This window comes from Mytilus edulis, chromosome 1 (genome assembly GCF_963676685.1).
Source record: "Mytilus edulis chromosome 1, xbMytEdul2.2, whole genome shotgun sequence".
Taxonomy (NCBI): domain Eukaryota; kingdom Metazoa; phylum Mollusca; class Bivalvia; order Mytilida; family Mytilidae; genus Mytilus; species Mytilus edulis.
The window spans coordinates 126,195,619-126,215,626 of record NC_092344.1 but is presented as its reverse complement, the minus strand read 5'-3'; the positions used below and the strand labels follow the sequence as shown (position 1 = coordinate 126,215,626).

Here is a 20,008-nt window from a genome sequence, read left to right as displayed (position 1 = left end):
ATAAAACAATTATTGACAATGACAAATGTTTTATTTTATTTACATATATTGTTTCTTACTAGTATACAGGATTTTTCAACTGACAATGATAAAGATACAAGAGAGGCGAAAGCAATGGCTGAAACGAAAAGGACAAACAGACAAATAATAGTACACGAGACACATAGAAAACTAAGAAGCAGATTTGACTCCACATTTGGCACCCGTCGTGTTGCACATGTCATTAAAAACCCTGTATATACTTTTATTCGATAGGTCAGATTCTGTAAAAAATGGGATTGTAGTTATTTCTAAATAACACATATACAACATGCAAAGTTTATTTCAACCAATTATCTCTGAACCACCAGGACGAAGTCTGAAAAGAGTTTAAAAAAGTGATTATGCAGATAAATACCTCATTTACATCCATCCATTATTGTTTATATATATGTCGTGTACAAGTTGCAATTTTGTACAGGTTATAATATGTACAAAAATATTGTACATGTTATAATTTGTACAATGCCAAAATACAAAATATAACATGTAAAAAAGTACCTCGTACATGTTATAACATGTACAAAATATTACTTAAAAATGGTCTTAACCTGTACAAAATTTTAGAAAAATAATAAAGCAGAATAATCAAATTATTTACAGCATGCATAAAATACTACATTTTCATATATTTTAGAATCAAGTTCTTTTACCTGTTGCTTCAAGACAGAGGCATGCGACACCTTTGAATTGCAAAACAAATTTCATTCTTCTACATTTACACCTACCAGCTGCCTTACAAATGCCTTTCTTAAACTGACAATGCACAAAACTTTGCCCTCCACTTAATAATATCTTAGGCACCATCTCTCTCACACTCGTATCACTCATTGGGACTTCAGACACATCAAAAGAGGGACGATAGATACCAAAGGGACAGTCAAACTCATAAATCTAAAATAAACTGACAACTCCATGGCTTAAAATGAAAAAGACAAACAGACAAACAATAGTACACATGACACAACATAGAAAACTAAAGAATAAACATCACGAACCCCACCAAAAACTAGGGGTTATCTCAGGTGCCCGGGAAGGGTAAAAGTGGCATTTGCAAGACATTGAACCTAGATTTTACTGAAGTATCTCTTTATTTGTCCAACTACACAAAATGTAAGTCTTTAGTTAATCTAGATTTTGAGATTTTTGTCAAAGTGACAGCTTGTACCTGCAGGCCAGAAAGGGACATCTTTCGTGCATGCTTGATGTCAATATTTGAAATTTCAGACAAACCCTCACTTGTATTGACAGCAGACATATCACTACCAGAAAGCGCACTCTCACGAGGAAGTGTACCAGTAGATGTCATGCTGATACTACCTCACCAACCATGTTAGCATCACATCATTCAATAGGATTGTTTCTGTTTCTAACCCAATTGTTTGTTCATTGTAATGTTGTTTGCTGAGTCATGACCATTCAATTCGCTATAAGTTTCAGTGTTTGTGTCAGTAATAATGTCCGTCTCTGGCATTGTTTTGTCAGTTTAAATTTCAGTGTCGGTATAATGTTCTGTTTCTGTAAAAGGGTCTACAATATCGGAATTATTGGATACAGAACTTGCTTCAAATATTGCTTCTAAGTTTTCTTCTGTTTAAATACTAGGAAAGAATACTAAATAATGTTTGTTGATTACATGTGCATTTTAAAAGTATTTAAGGACTTGTATTTGAAAAATTATCATACAAACTTTTTATCTGGCCATTAACTGTATCAAAAAGGTTGGACTCTTATATGAATGGACAATAACAAAATAATGTTGAAAATATTATTGAGGTTAATGACATGTGTTGTAATAATAGAAACATATTTTTTATTTCTAAATTTGAGTTAAAACCATTTTTTAGCAATATTTTGTACATGTTATAACATGTATGAGGTACTTTTGTACATGTTATAACTAGCATTTTTGCATTGTACAAATTATAACATGTAAAAAATATTTGTACAAGTTATAACCTGTATAAAATCGCAACTTGTTCATGACATACACATATCCACATAAGGTTTAAATATTCATGTATAATATGTGTCCTAGTAGGATGACATTTATACCTTGTGGACATAAATTTTGATGACAAATTTGAAAAGGAATAATTTTTAGGGGTATGATGACATCAAACTTATAAATATTGTGTAATTTAACTCCTCTAAGTACCTCTTATAATGTGTACGGTTAGGGTGACATTTATATTTTTCTTACCTTCTTTGTAATTCTATGAATATGATTGTTTTAAAGCAACCATGTGAACACCGTTTATATCATATGGGATTAGTAGGCGTGGTTTATTTCAATACCGGTTAGTACAAGTTCTTGTTGTCGGAATATTTTTTTGGTTTTTTTTTATAGAAAATAGGTTCTTAATATTAAAGATTTGATCACTTTAATAGACCGCTATCTAAATATCCCATATTACGATAGTCAGTAGGTTAAATTCGTTACATCGTGTGCTTGCGACCTAATACGATGAATATGTCCTCAGTATATTCTTTATGGAGATATGAGTTTCACTCAAAAACCACAGAATTTTTCAGACCTCCTTCTATCGTATTAGGTCTCTGACACACTATATAACTAACAAAAACTCGTATTCATCAAGTTTAACATCATGACAAAGTCCCCAATAACAGTAAGAAAGGTAGTGTATGAATGATTATTTTTTTTTCGACACTTTTGTTCATTGTAATATTCTCGTTCTAGTGACAGCGGTGCCATTTTGAATTCCAATTACGAAATAAAAAATAATGACAATAACAATTGCACAAATACTTCTAAGTTATTTTGTTTGTGAACGTTTTAAAATTATTGTATAATGTATATTTTCTAAACAATAAATCCATGTTTTATTTTTTCATACATACTCTTTTTCACAGATGAAGAAGGCTAGCTTGTCTGAACAGAAGTCATCATGCCATGTGAATCCTGTACTGTGCCAAAGTATTCCACAATTTTCACTTTGACGGGAGTCTGGTTGTCCTTTCTCCCAATGACTATACATGTTGGACAATTCTCTTCCACTTTCAATCCATGTCCATTCATTCTGTATAACGACATCTGTCAGTCCTAGCCAGTATCCATGTGGTGGAGCAGAATCTACAAACACAAGATAGAGAAATAGAGAGATATAACACAACAATCACATCAAACATATAAACATAAAAGAGGGACGAAAGATACAAAAGGGACAGTCAAACTCATAAATCTAAAACAAACTGACAACCCCATGGCTAAAAGACAAACAGAAAAACAATAGTTAATAAAGGCAACAGTAGTATACCGCTGTTCAAAACTCATAAATCCATGGACAAAAAACAAAATCGGGATAACAAACTAAAACCGAGGGAAACGCATTAAATATAAGAGGAGAACAACGACATAACACTAAAATGTAACACATATAGACAAAATCCCACGAGAATAACAAATATAACATATATATATAACATCAAAACCAAATACATGAATTTGGGATAGACAAGTACCGTGACACGTCTTATCGCAATGTGAATTTACACTCAAAAATAAGAGAAAACAAACGACACAACGTTATAATGTAATACACACAGAAACGAACTATAATATAACAATGACCATATTCCTGACTTGGTACAGGGCATTTTTAAAGGAAAAAATGGTGGGTTGAACCTGGTTTTGTGGCATGCCAAACCTCGCACTTTTATGGCCATGTGAAATATAACATCAAAATAACAACACAGGACTACAATATAAATAAATTGGAGAACACAATTGACAAAGAATCACACGAACAACAGCCAACAAAAGGCAACAAGTTCAAAATTTTAATACGCCAGAAGTGTATTTTGTCCACACAAGACCTATGTGTGACGCACAGATACAAAAGTTTGAAAGCCGAAACGAGTACAAAGTTGAACAGCATCGAGGTCCAAAAGATCAAAAAGGTTGTGCCAAAAACGGCAAGGGTTTTCTGTTAAGTTACCAGAAAATCCCTATAATTTAGAGTAATTTATACTTTTGCAAACAGTAAATTTATTAAAATGAATATTCAAAAGATGTACATGATAAAGCTGAAGTATTAACTAATTACAGGAAACAACATTACTGAAATACATTTACATAACCAGACATTTGAAACACAAAAGTAGACACATCCGAATACGTTTAACCTCTACGCAAAGTGACGTCCTATTTGAAACTGAAAAATGACGAAAAAATGACGTCATTTGAATTAGTAAAACAGAGCATCAAAACATGAAAAATGACGTCACATAAGAATGAATAAGATAGAATTAGGATTAATTTAAGATTATATATTTGAACTAAATACTGATATTGCATTTAATAACAAAGCACATTTTAATTCTTATTAATATAAAACTGAGGTAGCAATTAACTATATATTAGTAAACATGACACAACATAGAAACTAAAGAATAAACAACACGAACCCCACCAAAAACTAGGGGTGATCTCAGGTGCTCCGGAAGGGTAAGCAGATCCTGCTCCACATGTGGCACCCGTCGTTTTGCTTATGTGATTACAAATCCGGTAAATAGTCTAATTCGGTAGGTCACATTCATGAAAGGGAAAGGGATTGTAGTTACGACGTAAGGAACATATCCGATATCATTTGTGAAACGGTTATTCCATAACGGTCAACCAACTTGTGATGGCGTCCGTAAAATTTACGAAGGGGTGATTTCAACTTCACCATTTGGAACTCTTGGTTTAATAGCTTTCTTGTGAGCAGCAACCCTCTATCAAGAAAATCATGATAGGAAATGCAAGCACGGGAATATCGTATCAATTGGGAGATATATACCCCGTATGCAGGTGCTGCTGGAATGTTGCTACTTAGAAATGGAAAGTTCACAATTGGAAAACTGTATCAATATGATCTATCTATCCAATTACAACTTATAGGATGTAATCTACAAATGCATGAAAGAGAGAACTTACACAATCATGAGTATATCTCTCGGATCTACCCAATCTCCATATTAGTGTAAAAATTATATAACAATAAGACAAAAATATAACACTACTTGTCACATCTGAAATAAAACCACCATTACTGTGTTTTTTTCAGAACTATCAAGTTCAAATGTTTTATAACAGATCGCCAAACAGATGACGAAAACAGAACAGCACGTATCAATATGGTATCTATCAGACCTCTTCCTTTTCAATGTGAAAGAAAATGATGTACGAACAGATGACGATCTGAAAACAGCACGTATCATTATTGTATCTAGCAGATTCATCCAGTTTCAATGTGAGGGAATATATTACACAAACACATGACGAAAGGAACACAGCATGTAACATTATGGTATCTAGCAGATCTATCCAGTGTCTATGTGCGGGAATATATTACACAAATAGATGACGAAAGGAACACAGCACGTAACATTATGTTATCTAGCAGATCTATCCAGTGTCAATGTGCGGGAATATATTACACAAAGAGACGACGAAGTGAAAACAGCACGTATCATTATGGTATCTAACAGATCTATCAAGTTTCAATGTGAGGAATAAGATTACACTAAAAAAATGACGAAAGGAACACAGCATGTAACATAATGGTATCTAGCAGATTTATCCAGTTTCATGTTAGGGAATATATTACACAAACAAATGACGAAAGAAACACATCACGTATCAGTACGGTATCTAGCAGATCTATTCAGTTTCAATGTCAGTGATAAGATTACACAAACAGATGAAGAAAGGAACACATCACGTAACAGTATGGTATCTAGCAGATCTATTCAGTTTTAATATTAGGGAATATATTACACAAACACATGACGAAAGGAACACAGCACGTATCAGTATGGTATCTAGCAGATCTATCAAGTTTCAATGTGAAGGAATATATTACACAACCCCATGACGAAAGGAACACAGCACGTATCTGTTTAGTATCTAGAAGATCTATCCAGTTTCAAATGAGTGAAGAGATTACAAAAACAGACGAAAAAAGGAATACAGCACGTAACATTATGGTATCTAGCAGATCTTTTCAGTTCAATGTGAGGAAAAAGATTACACAAACAGATGACAAAAAGAACACATCACGTATCATTATGTTATCTAGCGGATCTATTCAGTTTCAATTTTAGGGAATATATTACCCAAACAGATGAAGAAAGAAACACAGCACATAACATTATGGTATCCAACAGATCTATCCAGTTTCAATGTTAGGGAATATATTACACAAACAGATGAAGAAAGGAACACAGCACGTAACATTATGATATCTAGCAAATCTGTTATTGTTCAATGTGAGATGACTTCACGATTAAACAGACAATCACAAACGGAACTACATTAGTTTTACTGTGTCTATCAGATTGGTCATTTTTTTCAATGTGAGGGACCAGAATCTACAGACATATCATTAAACGATTTCACCTACAATCTCAACTTTAAAAATCAAAAAACTCCGAGGAAAATTTAGAACGGCAAATCCCTTATCAACTGACATAATCAAAAAGCTCAAACACATCAAACGAATAGATAACAACTGTCGTATTCCAGACTAGGTGCAGGAATTTTCTTTGGTAGAAAATGGTGGATAAGTCGCATAAAAGTCCATTATATTGACAACGATGTGTGAACAAAACAAACAGACATTATAGGCAAAAGTTGTCAACATTGTGTAATAATCTTAATCACTATAAAAAGAAACAATAGTCAATAAAACAATAAAGTGATGTATAAGTACCGAGCCAATGCCACGTGGATATCACAAACAAAAACACTAAACACTAAAAGTAATATTCTTAAAGACAATTAAAAAAACTATAACACGTTATTAGATTGATATGGATCGTCAGTTCCCAGAATCTATAGACCATGATCGTGTTTTATTTGTGAAGCTGAAACGAAATGTTTATCAACAAGGTCTTTGTATCTTCTTTTTTTTTTAGAAAAAGGACGAGACGTTCTTTGACATATCCCTGGTTTATCAACTTTCTGTGCAGACACTGGTGACGTTTACCAAAGTCTGAGTAACAGCTGCAAGCTCTTGAATACCGGATAGATAATTCTAAAATAAAAATCGTCTGTTAAGTCATAGATCCTGATTCTGAAATGAACGGGAATTTCAAATTCGAAGTATAAGTCTAAAAATGAGACAGAGAAAGCTATGTCTGTTGTTTCTTTAATTTCTAGATCTGGGGATATATAAATAGAACACAATCAGACAAGTTTAGATTGTTAAAGGAAAGAGCATCATCAATATACCTGAATGTGAAATTAAATGACCTGGCTTCTTATATGCTTTTGTTTTTGACATATGTTTGAAGGAACTCCGACTCAAATGAAAATTGAAAAAGGTTGCCAAGGAGACTACTCAGTTTCCATGTGAGAATAGAATCTACAGACACATAATTAAACGATAACATTGACAATCCCAACAGAAATATTATCAACCGAATCTCATTTTGTTATACTTGCATGTCCTTCCAAGAAACATCTTATTGTTTATAATAGTTAAAACTTTCGATAAGCAGAAAATGAACATAATTATAATAACGAATCATTGATGTTACATGCTAACACTACGTGCTGTGAGTTGGTGAAACATTAGAACTAAAACGTCCACTAACCTAAGGTTGTAAATACATATAAAAAATATATATGGTTTATAAAAGAGGGACGAAAGATACCAAAGGAAAGTCAAACTCCTAAATCTAAAACAAACTGACAACGCCATGGCTAAAAATGAAAAAGACAAACAGACATACAATAGTACAAATGACACAGCATAGAACATTAAAGAATAAACAACACGAACCCCAAAGACTAGGGGTGATCTCAGGTGCTCCGGAAGGGTAAGCAGATCCTGCTCCACATGTGGCACCCGTCGTGTTGCTTATGTGAGAACAAATACGATAAATAGTCTAATTCGGTAGGTCACATTCGGTAAATTTTTAATTAATTAAAAATACCTAATTCCATCTCGGATGCTTTCGACATTACTCGTTACCTTTCGGCATTACTCGTTACCTGTTTGTACAAAATTTATCGTTCGTAATTTAACCGCATTTGATTGGTTAATAGAAATACCTGTTCACTTCAGGTAAATTTTCATACAAATATTTCCTGGTCATTTCGAATTGTGTACTGGTCAATTCAACACGTTAAATTTTCTGTTTGCTTTTTTTCTTATGGTTAGAAAGTCAAATTTAGTTCCAACTTCGGCAAAGAATTTTGATCCGCATAAACAATTATGCAGAAAGAACGTTATTGTTTTTAGTGATTATTTGTTGGTTAGAATGGAATGGTCAAAAACCATTCAATTTGGTAATAGGAAACTGGAGTTACCATTGGTCAAGATAAAAGAGTCTCCGCTTTGTCCGTACAATGCGTACAATCGTATGTGCACTCTAATACCAGCCGATGGTGATAAACCCGCCTTTTTAATTCCACAATCTAAAGGATATAAAACTTTATGTTATTCATTTTTTCAGAAAAGACTAAGGGACATTTTAGAAATGTGTGGTTTAAATTCTTCCAAATTTTCCTCTCATTCTTTTCGCAGAGGAGGGGCTACATGGGCTTTTCACAGTAAAGTTCCTTCCGAGTTGATACAATTTCACGGGGATTGGCGTAGTGACGCATATAAAGTTTATTTAGAGTTTGACTTACAGGACAAATTGTCTATTTCACGAGCTATGGCTGATGAAATTCTGAATTAATATTGTTTGTTTACCTTATCTTATTTTATTTTTTGTAGACTTTGTGTCAAAAAATAAGGTTTTGTTGCTGTCAGATTCCACTTGTAAATATGTCAATAATATTAACTGGCTGGATTGCAATGCTATATCTGGTGCTAATATATACACTTTTCAACAATTTGTAAAAGACAACAAATCACTTTTAAGAAAATATACACATTTGTTATTGCATGTAGGCACAAACGATGTTGGGAATGGTTTATCTAGTAAATTGATTATTCAATATTATAATAACTTAATTGATTTTATTTGCATTGTTTTTCCTTCTTTAAAAATAATAGTTTCAGCAATTTTGCCAAGACCCATAGATTATGATGACACAAAACAAACTGTAATAGACTGTAATAAAGCTTTGGCTAAGTTATCTTTGAAGAAAAATATTTTATTTGTCAAAACTTATAAGCAATTTGTTCAGCAACCTGGATCAATTTATAAAAGTAAATGTTTTTGTAAAGATAGATTACATTTAAGTTATTTTGGTGTTTCAGTTTTAAGGAACTTTTTTATAGGTGTAGTTAATCATTTGTAATTATAGAATATTGTATTTACATGTATTTTTGGTCAAGATACTTTGTGGTTTTTAATTTTATTTTTCAGAAGATGATGGTCAAGAAAGCTGGGCTAGACCATTACTTCTACATCTGGTTTACTTGTGAACCTATATTAGTTTGCAGGATTCCAGTAGTTGTTGTTTGTATTATCAGGTATGTTCATATTATAAATTAATGTAGGTTTTTCTTTAACACTGAACACTTTATAGTGGCCGTTGGTTTGGTGCATTTATATATTTTGGAAATTAATAATTATCAAGAATATGGACTTAAAATGAGAAATTATTTATGACATATGTATGATTGTAATTTTTTTATTTATGCCAAAATATGATTATCATTACTTATGTGTTGAGTTTTGTTTTATTACATCGAAATGGGAGTGGAGGGAATTGGTAAATTTTTAATTAATTAAAAATACCTAATTCCATCTCGGATGCTTTCGACATTACTCGTTACCTTTCGGCATTACTCGTTACCTGTTTGTACAAAATTTATCGTTCGTAATTTAACCGCATTTGATTGGTTAATAGAAATACCTGTTCACTTCAGGTAAATTTTCATACAAATATTTCCTGGTCATTTCGAATTGTGTACTGGTCAATTCAACACGTTAAATTTACCCACCCTCCCACCCATTTTATTTTGTATTATTTGATTTTTGTACATGAGTTATACCTTATTAAATCGAAGAAGTTAGTCTTTTTCAGATAATGCAGATTGATGAATGTGATGTCTGTTTGGGAAGTGACTAGTGCATTTATATATTTTGGAAATTAATAATTATCAAGAATATGGACTTAAAATGAGAAATTATTTATGACATATGTATGATTGTAATTTTTTTATTTATGCCAAAATATGATTATCATTACTTATGTGTTGAGTTTTGTTTTATTACATCGAAATGGGAGTGGAGGGAATTATGAAAGAGGAGGGGATTGTAGTTTCGACGTAAGGAACATATCCGATATCCTTTGTGAAACGGTTATTTCATAACGGTCAACCAACTCGTGATGGCAACCGTAAAATGTACGAAAGGATGATCTCAACTTCACCATTTGGAACTCCTGGTTTAATAGCTTCCTTGTGAGCAGCAACCCTCTATAAAAAAAAATCATGATAAGAAAGGCAAGCAAGGGAATATCGTATCGATTGGGAGATATATATCCTGCATGTAGGTGTTGCTGGAATGTAGCTAATGGAAAATTCGCAATTGGAAAGTTTTGTCGTAAAGTTTTGTTTTCAACCGACCCTCATTGTCAATTTCTAGATGTAAGTCAAGATATTAGGCCGACTTAACTGTATCTGTAGTATCCTTTATCTCTAGTTCGTTGGGATAGATGCGTTCCACATAGTCACCAAATTTTGAACTATTTAGTGAAAGAACATCATCTATATAGCGGAAAGTAGAGTTAAAGGATATTGCTAACTTCTTATCTTTATTCCTAAGAAGTTCCTGCATGAGGTCAGCCTCATAATAATAAAGAAACAAGTCGGCAAGTAGAGGGGCACAGTTTGGTTCCATTGGAATGCCGACAGTCTGTTGAAAAACACGTCCTCCGAACGTAACAAATATGTTATAATTTTGTACACTAGCAGGTAGAGATGAAAGATATAAAGTTTATAATTGTGTACACCAGCAGGTAGTGGTCGAATCAAACCGGTTGTCTATACAGAAACGAATACTCAAAAACATTGAAAAAAACGAAAATACCGAAGCATTATGCCACAAATGGCTAAGGCTATCTCGACCGACTGTTAAAAAAACAAGTAAATTTACAGGAATTTAAGTTTGATTGATGTTTCAAGCAAGCACATATAAATATAAATACTGACAACTAGGCTGGTGATACATTCGTGGATAAAATTTCAACCAGCAGTAACTACTACATAGCGATTTAAAAGAATTATCAAAGACACCAAGCATATGTTTTAGAACATCAACTTCAGGCATCGTCTATAGACGTAAAAATGTCTAAAAACAGCCAATGCGACATAATAGTATAAATAGATTAAGAGATTACCGTGTTCGTGTTTATGTTTTAATGTCGTCTGGATGAAATTATCCTCTTTTTGTGATTCTATCTCTACAAGTTTTGATCCAAATGCTTTACAAAATGTCTGAAAATTCAAATTATTCATTTAATACATATAATAAAATTGAGAATGGAAATGGGGAATGTGTCAAAGAGACAACAACCCGACCAAATAAAAAACAACAGCAGAGGGTCACCAACAGGTCTTCAATGTAGCGAGAAATTCCCGCACCCGAAGGCGTCCCTCAGCTGGCCCCTATACAAATATATACTAGTCCAGTGATAATGAACGCCATACTAATTTCCAAATTGTACACAAGAAACTAAAATTAAAATAATACAAGACTAACAAAGGCCAGAGGCCAAAAATGCGGCGGGGTTAAACATGTTTGTGAGATCTCAACCCTCCCCCTATACCTCAATGTAGAAAGGTAAACGCATAACAATACGCACATTAAAATTCAGTTCAAGAGAAGTCCGAGTCTGATGTCAGAAGATGTAACCAAAGAAAATAAACAAAATGACAATAATACATAAATAACAACAGACTACTAGCAGTTAACTGACATGCCAGCTCCAGACTTCAATTAAACTGACTGAAAGATTATGATTTCATCATATGAACATCAGGCACAATCCTTCCCGTTAGAGGTTTAGTATCATACCATCATAACATATATGAGAAGAACATAACCCGTGTCATGCCAACAACTGTTTTTAGAATAAATGTGTTTAGATCCGATGCAAAGACCTTATCAGTGACTCAATATTAACGCCAAAATATGCAATCTTTAATGACTTGACAACAGTATCGTAATTATATCCCTTCTTCATTAGTCTATTCAAAGGTTTTGTAAGTTTTTGAGGTGAATACTGACACCTTTGTGCTTTATAAAGAATATTTCCATAAAAAATTGGATGTGAAATACCTGAACGTATTAGAAGTCTGCATGTTGAGCTATATTTACGAAGGATGTCTTTATACCGATGATAAAATTTAGTAAATGTTTTGACTAGTTTGTGATATCGAAAACCCTGGTGTAATAATTTTTCAGTAATACATAAATTTCTCTCGTTAAAATCTAAAAAAATTGTTACATACACGAGGGAATCGTACAAGTTGAGATATATAAACACCGTAAGATGGTGACAAGGGAACGTCACCATCTAAAAACGGATAATTAACGATAGGAAATGAAAAATCATCCCTTTTATCATAAATTTCAGTATTCAGCTTTCCATTAGTGATATAGATATAAGTTTGCTATTTATAAAAATGCACTTTAAATTAAAAAATTTAAAAAGACATTAATAAAAAATCAATTATTTTCAAAGACTATGACGTTGGTTTTTCGTTCAATACTTTACAGTTGTTGATAAGAGAATTTTTATTGTTGATGAGACGGAGACCTAATGTTGCCAATACACCCCAGCCATCGATCCCTTGTTGATATTTGTTTCATTTGCAATCATACGCACCCTATGCTCTTTGTTTTATATTTTTGATATATTTTTAAAAGATATGTCTTTATGTTTTTGAATAATAGAATAAGCATATGTTAAAGTTTTTAATACAACATCGTACATATTTAAAACATTCTTACGAAGCATTATCACTCTCTAACAAAACATATTTGAATATTAATTTCACATGTCAGAGTTAATGTATTGTTTTAAAAAGATGTTTGCCCACCTATGCTATTCTAGATGATACTCCCACCTTGTCTATCTAACAGAAGCTAACATAATACTCGCTACCGAATCCGTCGAATCAATAATACCCTAACTCACACTTACTCTGTCCAACATTCACTATCCTAACTGATACTCAACACCGAGTCTGTCCAATCGAGAAATTCCTTCTTGATGCACACCATCGAGACAGTCCAATCAACACTATACCTATTGATACTCATAATCGAGTCTGTCAAATCAATGATATACTTATCAATACTCTCAACCGGTTCTTCCAAATAACGGTATCCTTACTGATACTCACCAACGAACTAGTTCAATTAGTTATCAAATGTACCAGGATTTTAATTTAGTACGCCAGACGCGCGTTTGTCTAAAAAAGAATCATAGTTATCAAAGGTACCAGGCTTATAATTTAGTACGCCAGACGCGCGTTTCGTCTACATAAGACTCATCAGTGATGCTCATATCAAAATATTTATAAAGTCAAACAAGTACAAAGTTGAAGAGCATTGAGGATCCAAAATTCCAAAAAGTTGTGCCAAATACGGCTAAGGTGACGCTTATATCAAAATAGTTATAAAGTCAAACAAGAACAAAATTGAAGAGTATTGAGGATCCAAAATTCCAAAACGTTGTGCCAAATATGGCTAAAGCGATCTATGCCTGGGATAAGAATTTCCTTAGTTTTTCGAAAAATTCAAAGTTTTGCAAATCCAAACTTCTCTATCCTTTTGTAAACTCAAAACCGAGTGTATTCAATTAATGCTATCCTAATTTGACACTCTGATACTAAAAAACAGTTTGTTCAATAAACGCCATTCTCACTAATTCTCAACACCCAGTCTGTCTAATAAACGTTACCCTAAGTGATACTCACCAATTAGTCTCTTTAATAAACGCTATCCTTACAAGTACTCACCAATAAGTCTCTTTAATAAACGCTATCCTTACAAGTACTTACCAATGTGTCTGTCTAAACAACTACATCCTTACTGATGATCACTATCGAGTATGTCAAATAACCGATATCAAAATTAATACTTACCACTACGTATTTCTAACTAATGCTTTGTCTACCTGACACTAACCACCGAGTCTGTCCTTCAAACGCAATCATAACTGTTATTCACTACAGAGACCGTACAAACGCTGTTCTAACTGATACACATTACCGAGTCTGTCGTACCAGCGCTTCTTTTACAAACTCAACGTCGAGAATGTCAAATCAATGCAATCATAATTTTATTGATACTCCTAACCGAGTGTGTCCAATCAACGCTATGCTCACTGATACTCAGCAATGAGTCTGTCCAATAAACGTTTTCTAAAAGTATATTCATTACTCAGTCTGTCTCATAAACGCAATCCTTAGGGATACTTACAATACCGAATTAGAGTCTGTCTTAGATAGGCCATCCTAACTGATACCGTAAATTGGGTTATTTTGGTTGTAGTTTTATTTTGGTTTATTTGGTGCCTCCAACTGTCCAATGAAAGTGTCAAAATTAAATAAACGAAAATAAAGCAAACACTATTGATATTGAAACGCCAAAATCGAGGAACTGTACGACGTTGGAGGAAATAGCTTATGCTATTATATCTTCCTTATATTTCCATTCTATACATAGCCAAATCTTCCAATAAATACGGAGCATAATTTGACAACATACTACATAATTTACAATTAATTGTCAAATGAAATTGTTGAGAAAACACAATATGAATTTGTATTCACATATGTCATAAAAATTCCAGGATATTGCTGATTAGACACCGTAATTGGTAATTACCTTACCTTACCTCTGTATCTTTAACCTCCTATATAGGAGAACCACACCAGTGTTTTCATATGCACCAGTATGTCTAACAGTAATATCCTCCACCTGTGTGCTTTATATATAGTGTAGTAAAAGTCCAATAACATTGAATTTTTGTTTTACATACAAGTTATTTAAACATTGTTCCTTTATCACATCACAGTTGTTGGGTTATTACACATTTACGTTTTTCTTGTCCTTTTTCCATCCTTTTGACAGGAAACTATATCTGGTGGTGTGTAACAAAAAGAGAAGTCGGCGGCTACAGTATTCCATTTCGGCCATTAATTTTGTATCTAGTTTTAGATTTTCCCGCAGCATTGTAATGTCCAGAAGAATTTGCATCTTTACTTTTGATGTTTGCTCATAAAAGGCTACATTTATTGAACCCTTCAGAATGGCACTAACTTCATCCATAATTGAATACCTGGTATTGGATAACCCTTCACATTCTAGGATAAAATGTTCCAGCGTTTCGTCCCCTTGGTGACATATAAGACACATCGGGTCTGTTTCATTTTCATACATTTTGATTCTGTGCGACTCAGAGATATTTCCTCCCCATTTGATGGTACTGGCAGCATTTTGGTGCAGACAACTTATTAGTGACCAATGTTTGTCTTCGATACCTGCTTGGTACACTCTTCTCATCATATGGCTATGTATCACTTTGTCTAACGCTGATTTGGCATCTAGCAGCATTATTTGTGCTTCTGTTTCACCGTCATGAACTTCGCGGTACACTTCTTCCACTGGTAGTGCTGAGTTCATTGGTCCTGAACCACTTGTGGATCCACGTTGATATTTATGTTGCACGGCTTTTACTGATGGTTGTGTTCTATTTTTCAGCACTATTATTTTGCTCACTACTGGCAGCACTGTTATTCCTCTGTAATTTGTTGCATCATTCTTACTTCCTTTGTTTTTGAAAATTGGTGTGAGAAGTCCGATTTTTAGGAGATCTGGCACATATCCTTGTTGGAATATTTCATTTATGATGTTTTGGAGCAAGATGACTATAATTTCTCCCGCATTAACGATATGTTCAATTGTGATGCCATAGTAGACAGCAGACTTACCCTTGTTGATTTTTTTGATTGCGTTTGAAAATTCTTCCCTTGATGCATCAGGAATGTTCTTGCCTTTGACCAGTTTATTTATTATAAGAATTTCATGTTCCACATTTTGATGATAGTCGTTGTCAATGTTAATGTTTTCATCGTATGTTGCTAGTGTGCGGAAATGTTCCTTGAAACCAGCTAGTATGTTTTCATCTCCAGTATAGCAGTGTTCATTCACATTCAAGTCCATTATAATTTCTCCGCCTTTTTTATGTGTATTTCTGACTAGCCTATGGAATAGTTTCATATTTCTGGTTCTAGTTTCCATGATCAGCTCTTTTTCATCCTCTCTTCTTTTTGCAATTTCCACACGGACTGTTTTTCGAAATGCTTGTTTTGTACGTCGTTTCTCCAGAAAAAGGACATTATATAGATCTTCATGTTTTTCAGAATTTACCCACGCATTGTAGCTATTTCGCATTTCCTTAAGAGCAATCTGTATTGCAGGTGTCTATACTTTGAGTTTCGGTTTTGCATTGTACGAGGGTTTGATGTTAGAAGATTTAATGGCTGAGTTGGCCATTATCTTACACGTCGTCTGCATGATTTTTCCAGTCCTATCTGATGATTAGAATATAAAAACTCCTTGGAATCCTTTATCTTCTATTAATTAGCATGTACTGCCAGAGGCATAAGTATTCACCAAAGAGTTTATAGATATAGGAAGATGTGGTGTGAGTGCCAATGAGACAACTCTCCATACAAATAACAATTTAAAAAGTAAACCATTATAGGTTAAAGTACGGCCTTCAACACGGAGCCTTAGCTCACACCGAACAACAAGCTATAAAGGGCCCCAAAATTACTAGTGTAAAACCATTCAAACGGGAAAACCAACGGTCTAATCTAAATTAACAAAACGAGAAACGAGAAACACGTATATATTACATAAACAAACGACAACTACTGTACATCAGATTCCTGACTTAGGACAGGTGCAAACATTTGCAGCGGGATTAAACGTTTTAATGGATCCAAACCTTCTCCCTTTTTCTGAAACAATAGCATAACACCACAACAAAGAAAAACATACGATAAAATATCAATTGGCAGACTTAACTCAATCAAAAAACGTATGATTAAACAATGAACGAATAAATTTGATCTGCGATATCTGAATACAAATGCACAGTTAATTAAATATTAGAGACAAACATTCATGACCAAAAAGCTAACAAACAAATTCAAAAACAGGACATGACTGAGAAATATTTAACCAATCAATGTTCACTTTAGAAAAAAAACGGTTTTTTTATAATCTTGAAGTTTATACAAATGTTGTAAGAATAAGTGAAGATATTACAAATAATCAAAGCTGGTGTACAGACAAGATCCGTATAAATAAAAAATGACAAAAAAGCATAGTTTGTCTTATAAACGTCATCTTAACTTATGACCATTCAACTATTGATTCCGATGTGAACGCGTCCAAACTGATGCTTACCACCGAGTCTGTCTAATAAACGCCATCCAAACTGATACTGACCACCGTGTCTGTCTTATAAACTATATTCTTACTGATAATCACTAACGTGTCTGCCTTATAAATGCTTTCCAAACTGATACTCACCAATGAGTTTGTCTTATAAACGCTTTCCTAAATGATGCTCACCACCGAGTCTGTCCTGTACACGCCATTCTTACTGATACTCACCAACGAGTCTGTCAAATAATTGATATCATAGCTGATGCTCACTATCGACAATGTCTAACAAACGCCATCCTAACAACTACTGACCACCGAGACGGTCAAATAAACGCTATCCTAAATGGCACTTACCACCAAGTCTGTCAAGTTTAATTGCTATCCTAACTAGTGCTCACCACCGAGTATGTCTTCATTGTGTCGTCATTCTCCTCTTATGTTTAATGCGTTCCCCTCGGTTTTGGTTTGTGTCCCGGATTTGGGTTTTTCTATCGATTTATGAGTTTTGAACATATGTAAACTACTGTTGCCTTTATTTATAAACGCCATTGTAACTGAGACTCGACACCGTGTTTGTCAATAAACGTTTTGCTTAGCTGATTTGCGTCACCGAGTCTGTTTAATAAACGCTATCCTAACCATGCTCACCACCAAGTGTGTCTAATACATGTTATATTTACTGAGACTCACCACCGTGTCTGTCAATAAACGCTATCCTAAATTATAGTCACCACAGTCTGTCTAATAAACGGCATCCTAACTGATACCCACCCCCAATTCTGTCCAAAAAACTCCTTCTCAACTGTTTCACACCACCGAGTCGGTCCAATAAACGCCTTCCTTACTGATACCCACAACCTAATACGTCTTATATATAAACGCTCTCCTAAATGAAACTTAACACCAAGTCTGTCTTATTTACGCCATTTTTTTACTCACCACCGAGTCTGCCCAATCCACACTTGTCTGACTAATGAGATAACATGAAGAATCATATATTAACCAACCATTTGGACAGTTCTCGGTTAAACCTGGAAGATACCGATACATTATGCTGTTTCATTGTTACATGTTCGATCTTCGCATATAATATTGATTCAAATAGCCTGGGGGTAAATTCAGAAGGTTGCAGCGAAATAAAACCTTGTACAATTTTGGATTTATGTCAAGTTCTAAAATGGTAGGCATCTTTAAAGATATAAAGAAATACAAAATGTACATGTAATAAATTATCAATTCAAAAAGATATATAGAATTAAAAAAAATACATGTAATAAATTATCAATTCAAAACTAAACGAATGCCGTATAAGAAAAATACCTGCTGGAATAAGGATCAAGAAAATCAGATTAAATCTTAACGACGCCATTGTTCTGTATAAAGATAATATTTTATCTGCCAATCATGTCCTATCTTAATATCTATATCAAACCATTTTACACAAAGGAATCAACCATTAAAGGTTTAACAATAATTTACTTAGAACCATTCTGACGAAAAAAAACCAAATCAATTCAATTTGCTATGTGTTCAAACTGCATGATCCATCAATGGAAGAATTTAGGATAAGTAAAATCTTAGTATTTATTGGGGTAAAAATTCCAACAAAAGGCAAAACCATAAACTAATGTCCTATTTCTATTTGTTTGTCTTTTAAATTTCGTATGCTTCTGTCGATAAAACAACAGCCTAGTAAAATGTTATACACCCTTCGGTTTGCATTAAGCTCAGTAGTAAAACTATACACCCTGGCAGCAGTTTGCTCGTAGATGCCAATTTAAACACACACCATGTGGTTTGCTTTAAGTTGCATAATAAAAGTGTTCTAGTAAATATAGTACATTACCAATTACGACTGCGATCATAGAACAATTAAATAGAGTAAGAGACACATAGTTTCATTTGAAGACATGCTTCAAGAAATTAAGATACTATCAAATTTGTATTTAGATGTCAAACTAGTACAATGAATATGCTTTCAATCTGGCATATTTGCTATTTACTTTTACATTTCACTTTTATTTAAATCAATTTCAAAACATGCTCCTTACTCATATGCATCAAATGGAAATGCTTTTTAGAATTTCTGCAGTCATACCTTTATAAGTAATTAGACACAAACAGACGATAGATACTGACTGCATATACCATAATGTGCATACAAACTGAATATAGCATTGACTGACTGTATCCACTTGTTTTAACGAATGAAAATCAACCAATGAATGTGTAGATTGGAAAGTAAACGAATGTGTATGTAAATCGCGAAGTGAATGAAATGAACGAATGTGTGTGAAGATCGCGAAGTGAATGAAATGAACGAATGTGTATGTAAATCGCGAAGTAAATAAAATGAACGAATGCGTGTGTATATCGCGAAGTGAATAACATGAACGAATGTGTATGTAGATCGCAAGGTGAATGAAATGAACGAATGTGTGTGTATATTGCGAAGTGAATGAAATGAACGAACCTGTGTGAAGATTGCGAAGTGAATTAAATGAACGAATGTGTGTGTAGATCGCGAAGTGAATGGTTAGAAACAATGCGTGTGAAGATAGCAAAGTGAATGAAATGAACGAAT

The 20,008-nt window shown here is 33.6% G+C and overlaps 1 protein-coding gene across 1 annotated transcript; it reads right to left on the bottom strand.

Moving 5' to 3' along the window:
- Nucleotides 1-306: 306 nt before the first annotated feature.
- On the bottom strand, nucleotides 307-18,811 carry LOC139506201 (perlucin-like protein). The gene is made up of 5 exons (XM_071295414.1): nucleotides 18,745-18,811; nucleotides 18,364-18,455; nucleotides 11,351-11,447; nucleotides 2,902-3,133; nucleotides 307-358 (listed from the first exon to the last, which is right to left on the bottom strand). The coding sequence occupies exons 1-5, from the start codon at nucleotides 18,791-18,793 to the stop codon at nucleotides 325-327; spliced, it is 504 nt and encodes a 167-aa protein (XP_071151515.1). The 5' UTR covers nucleotides 18,794-18,811; the 3' UTR covers nucleotides 307-324.
- Nucleotides 18,812-20,008: the final 1,197 nt, after the last annotated feature.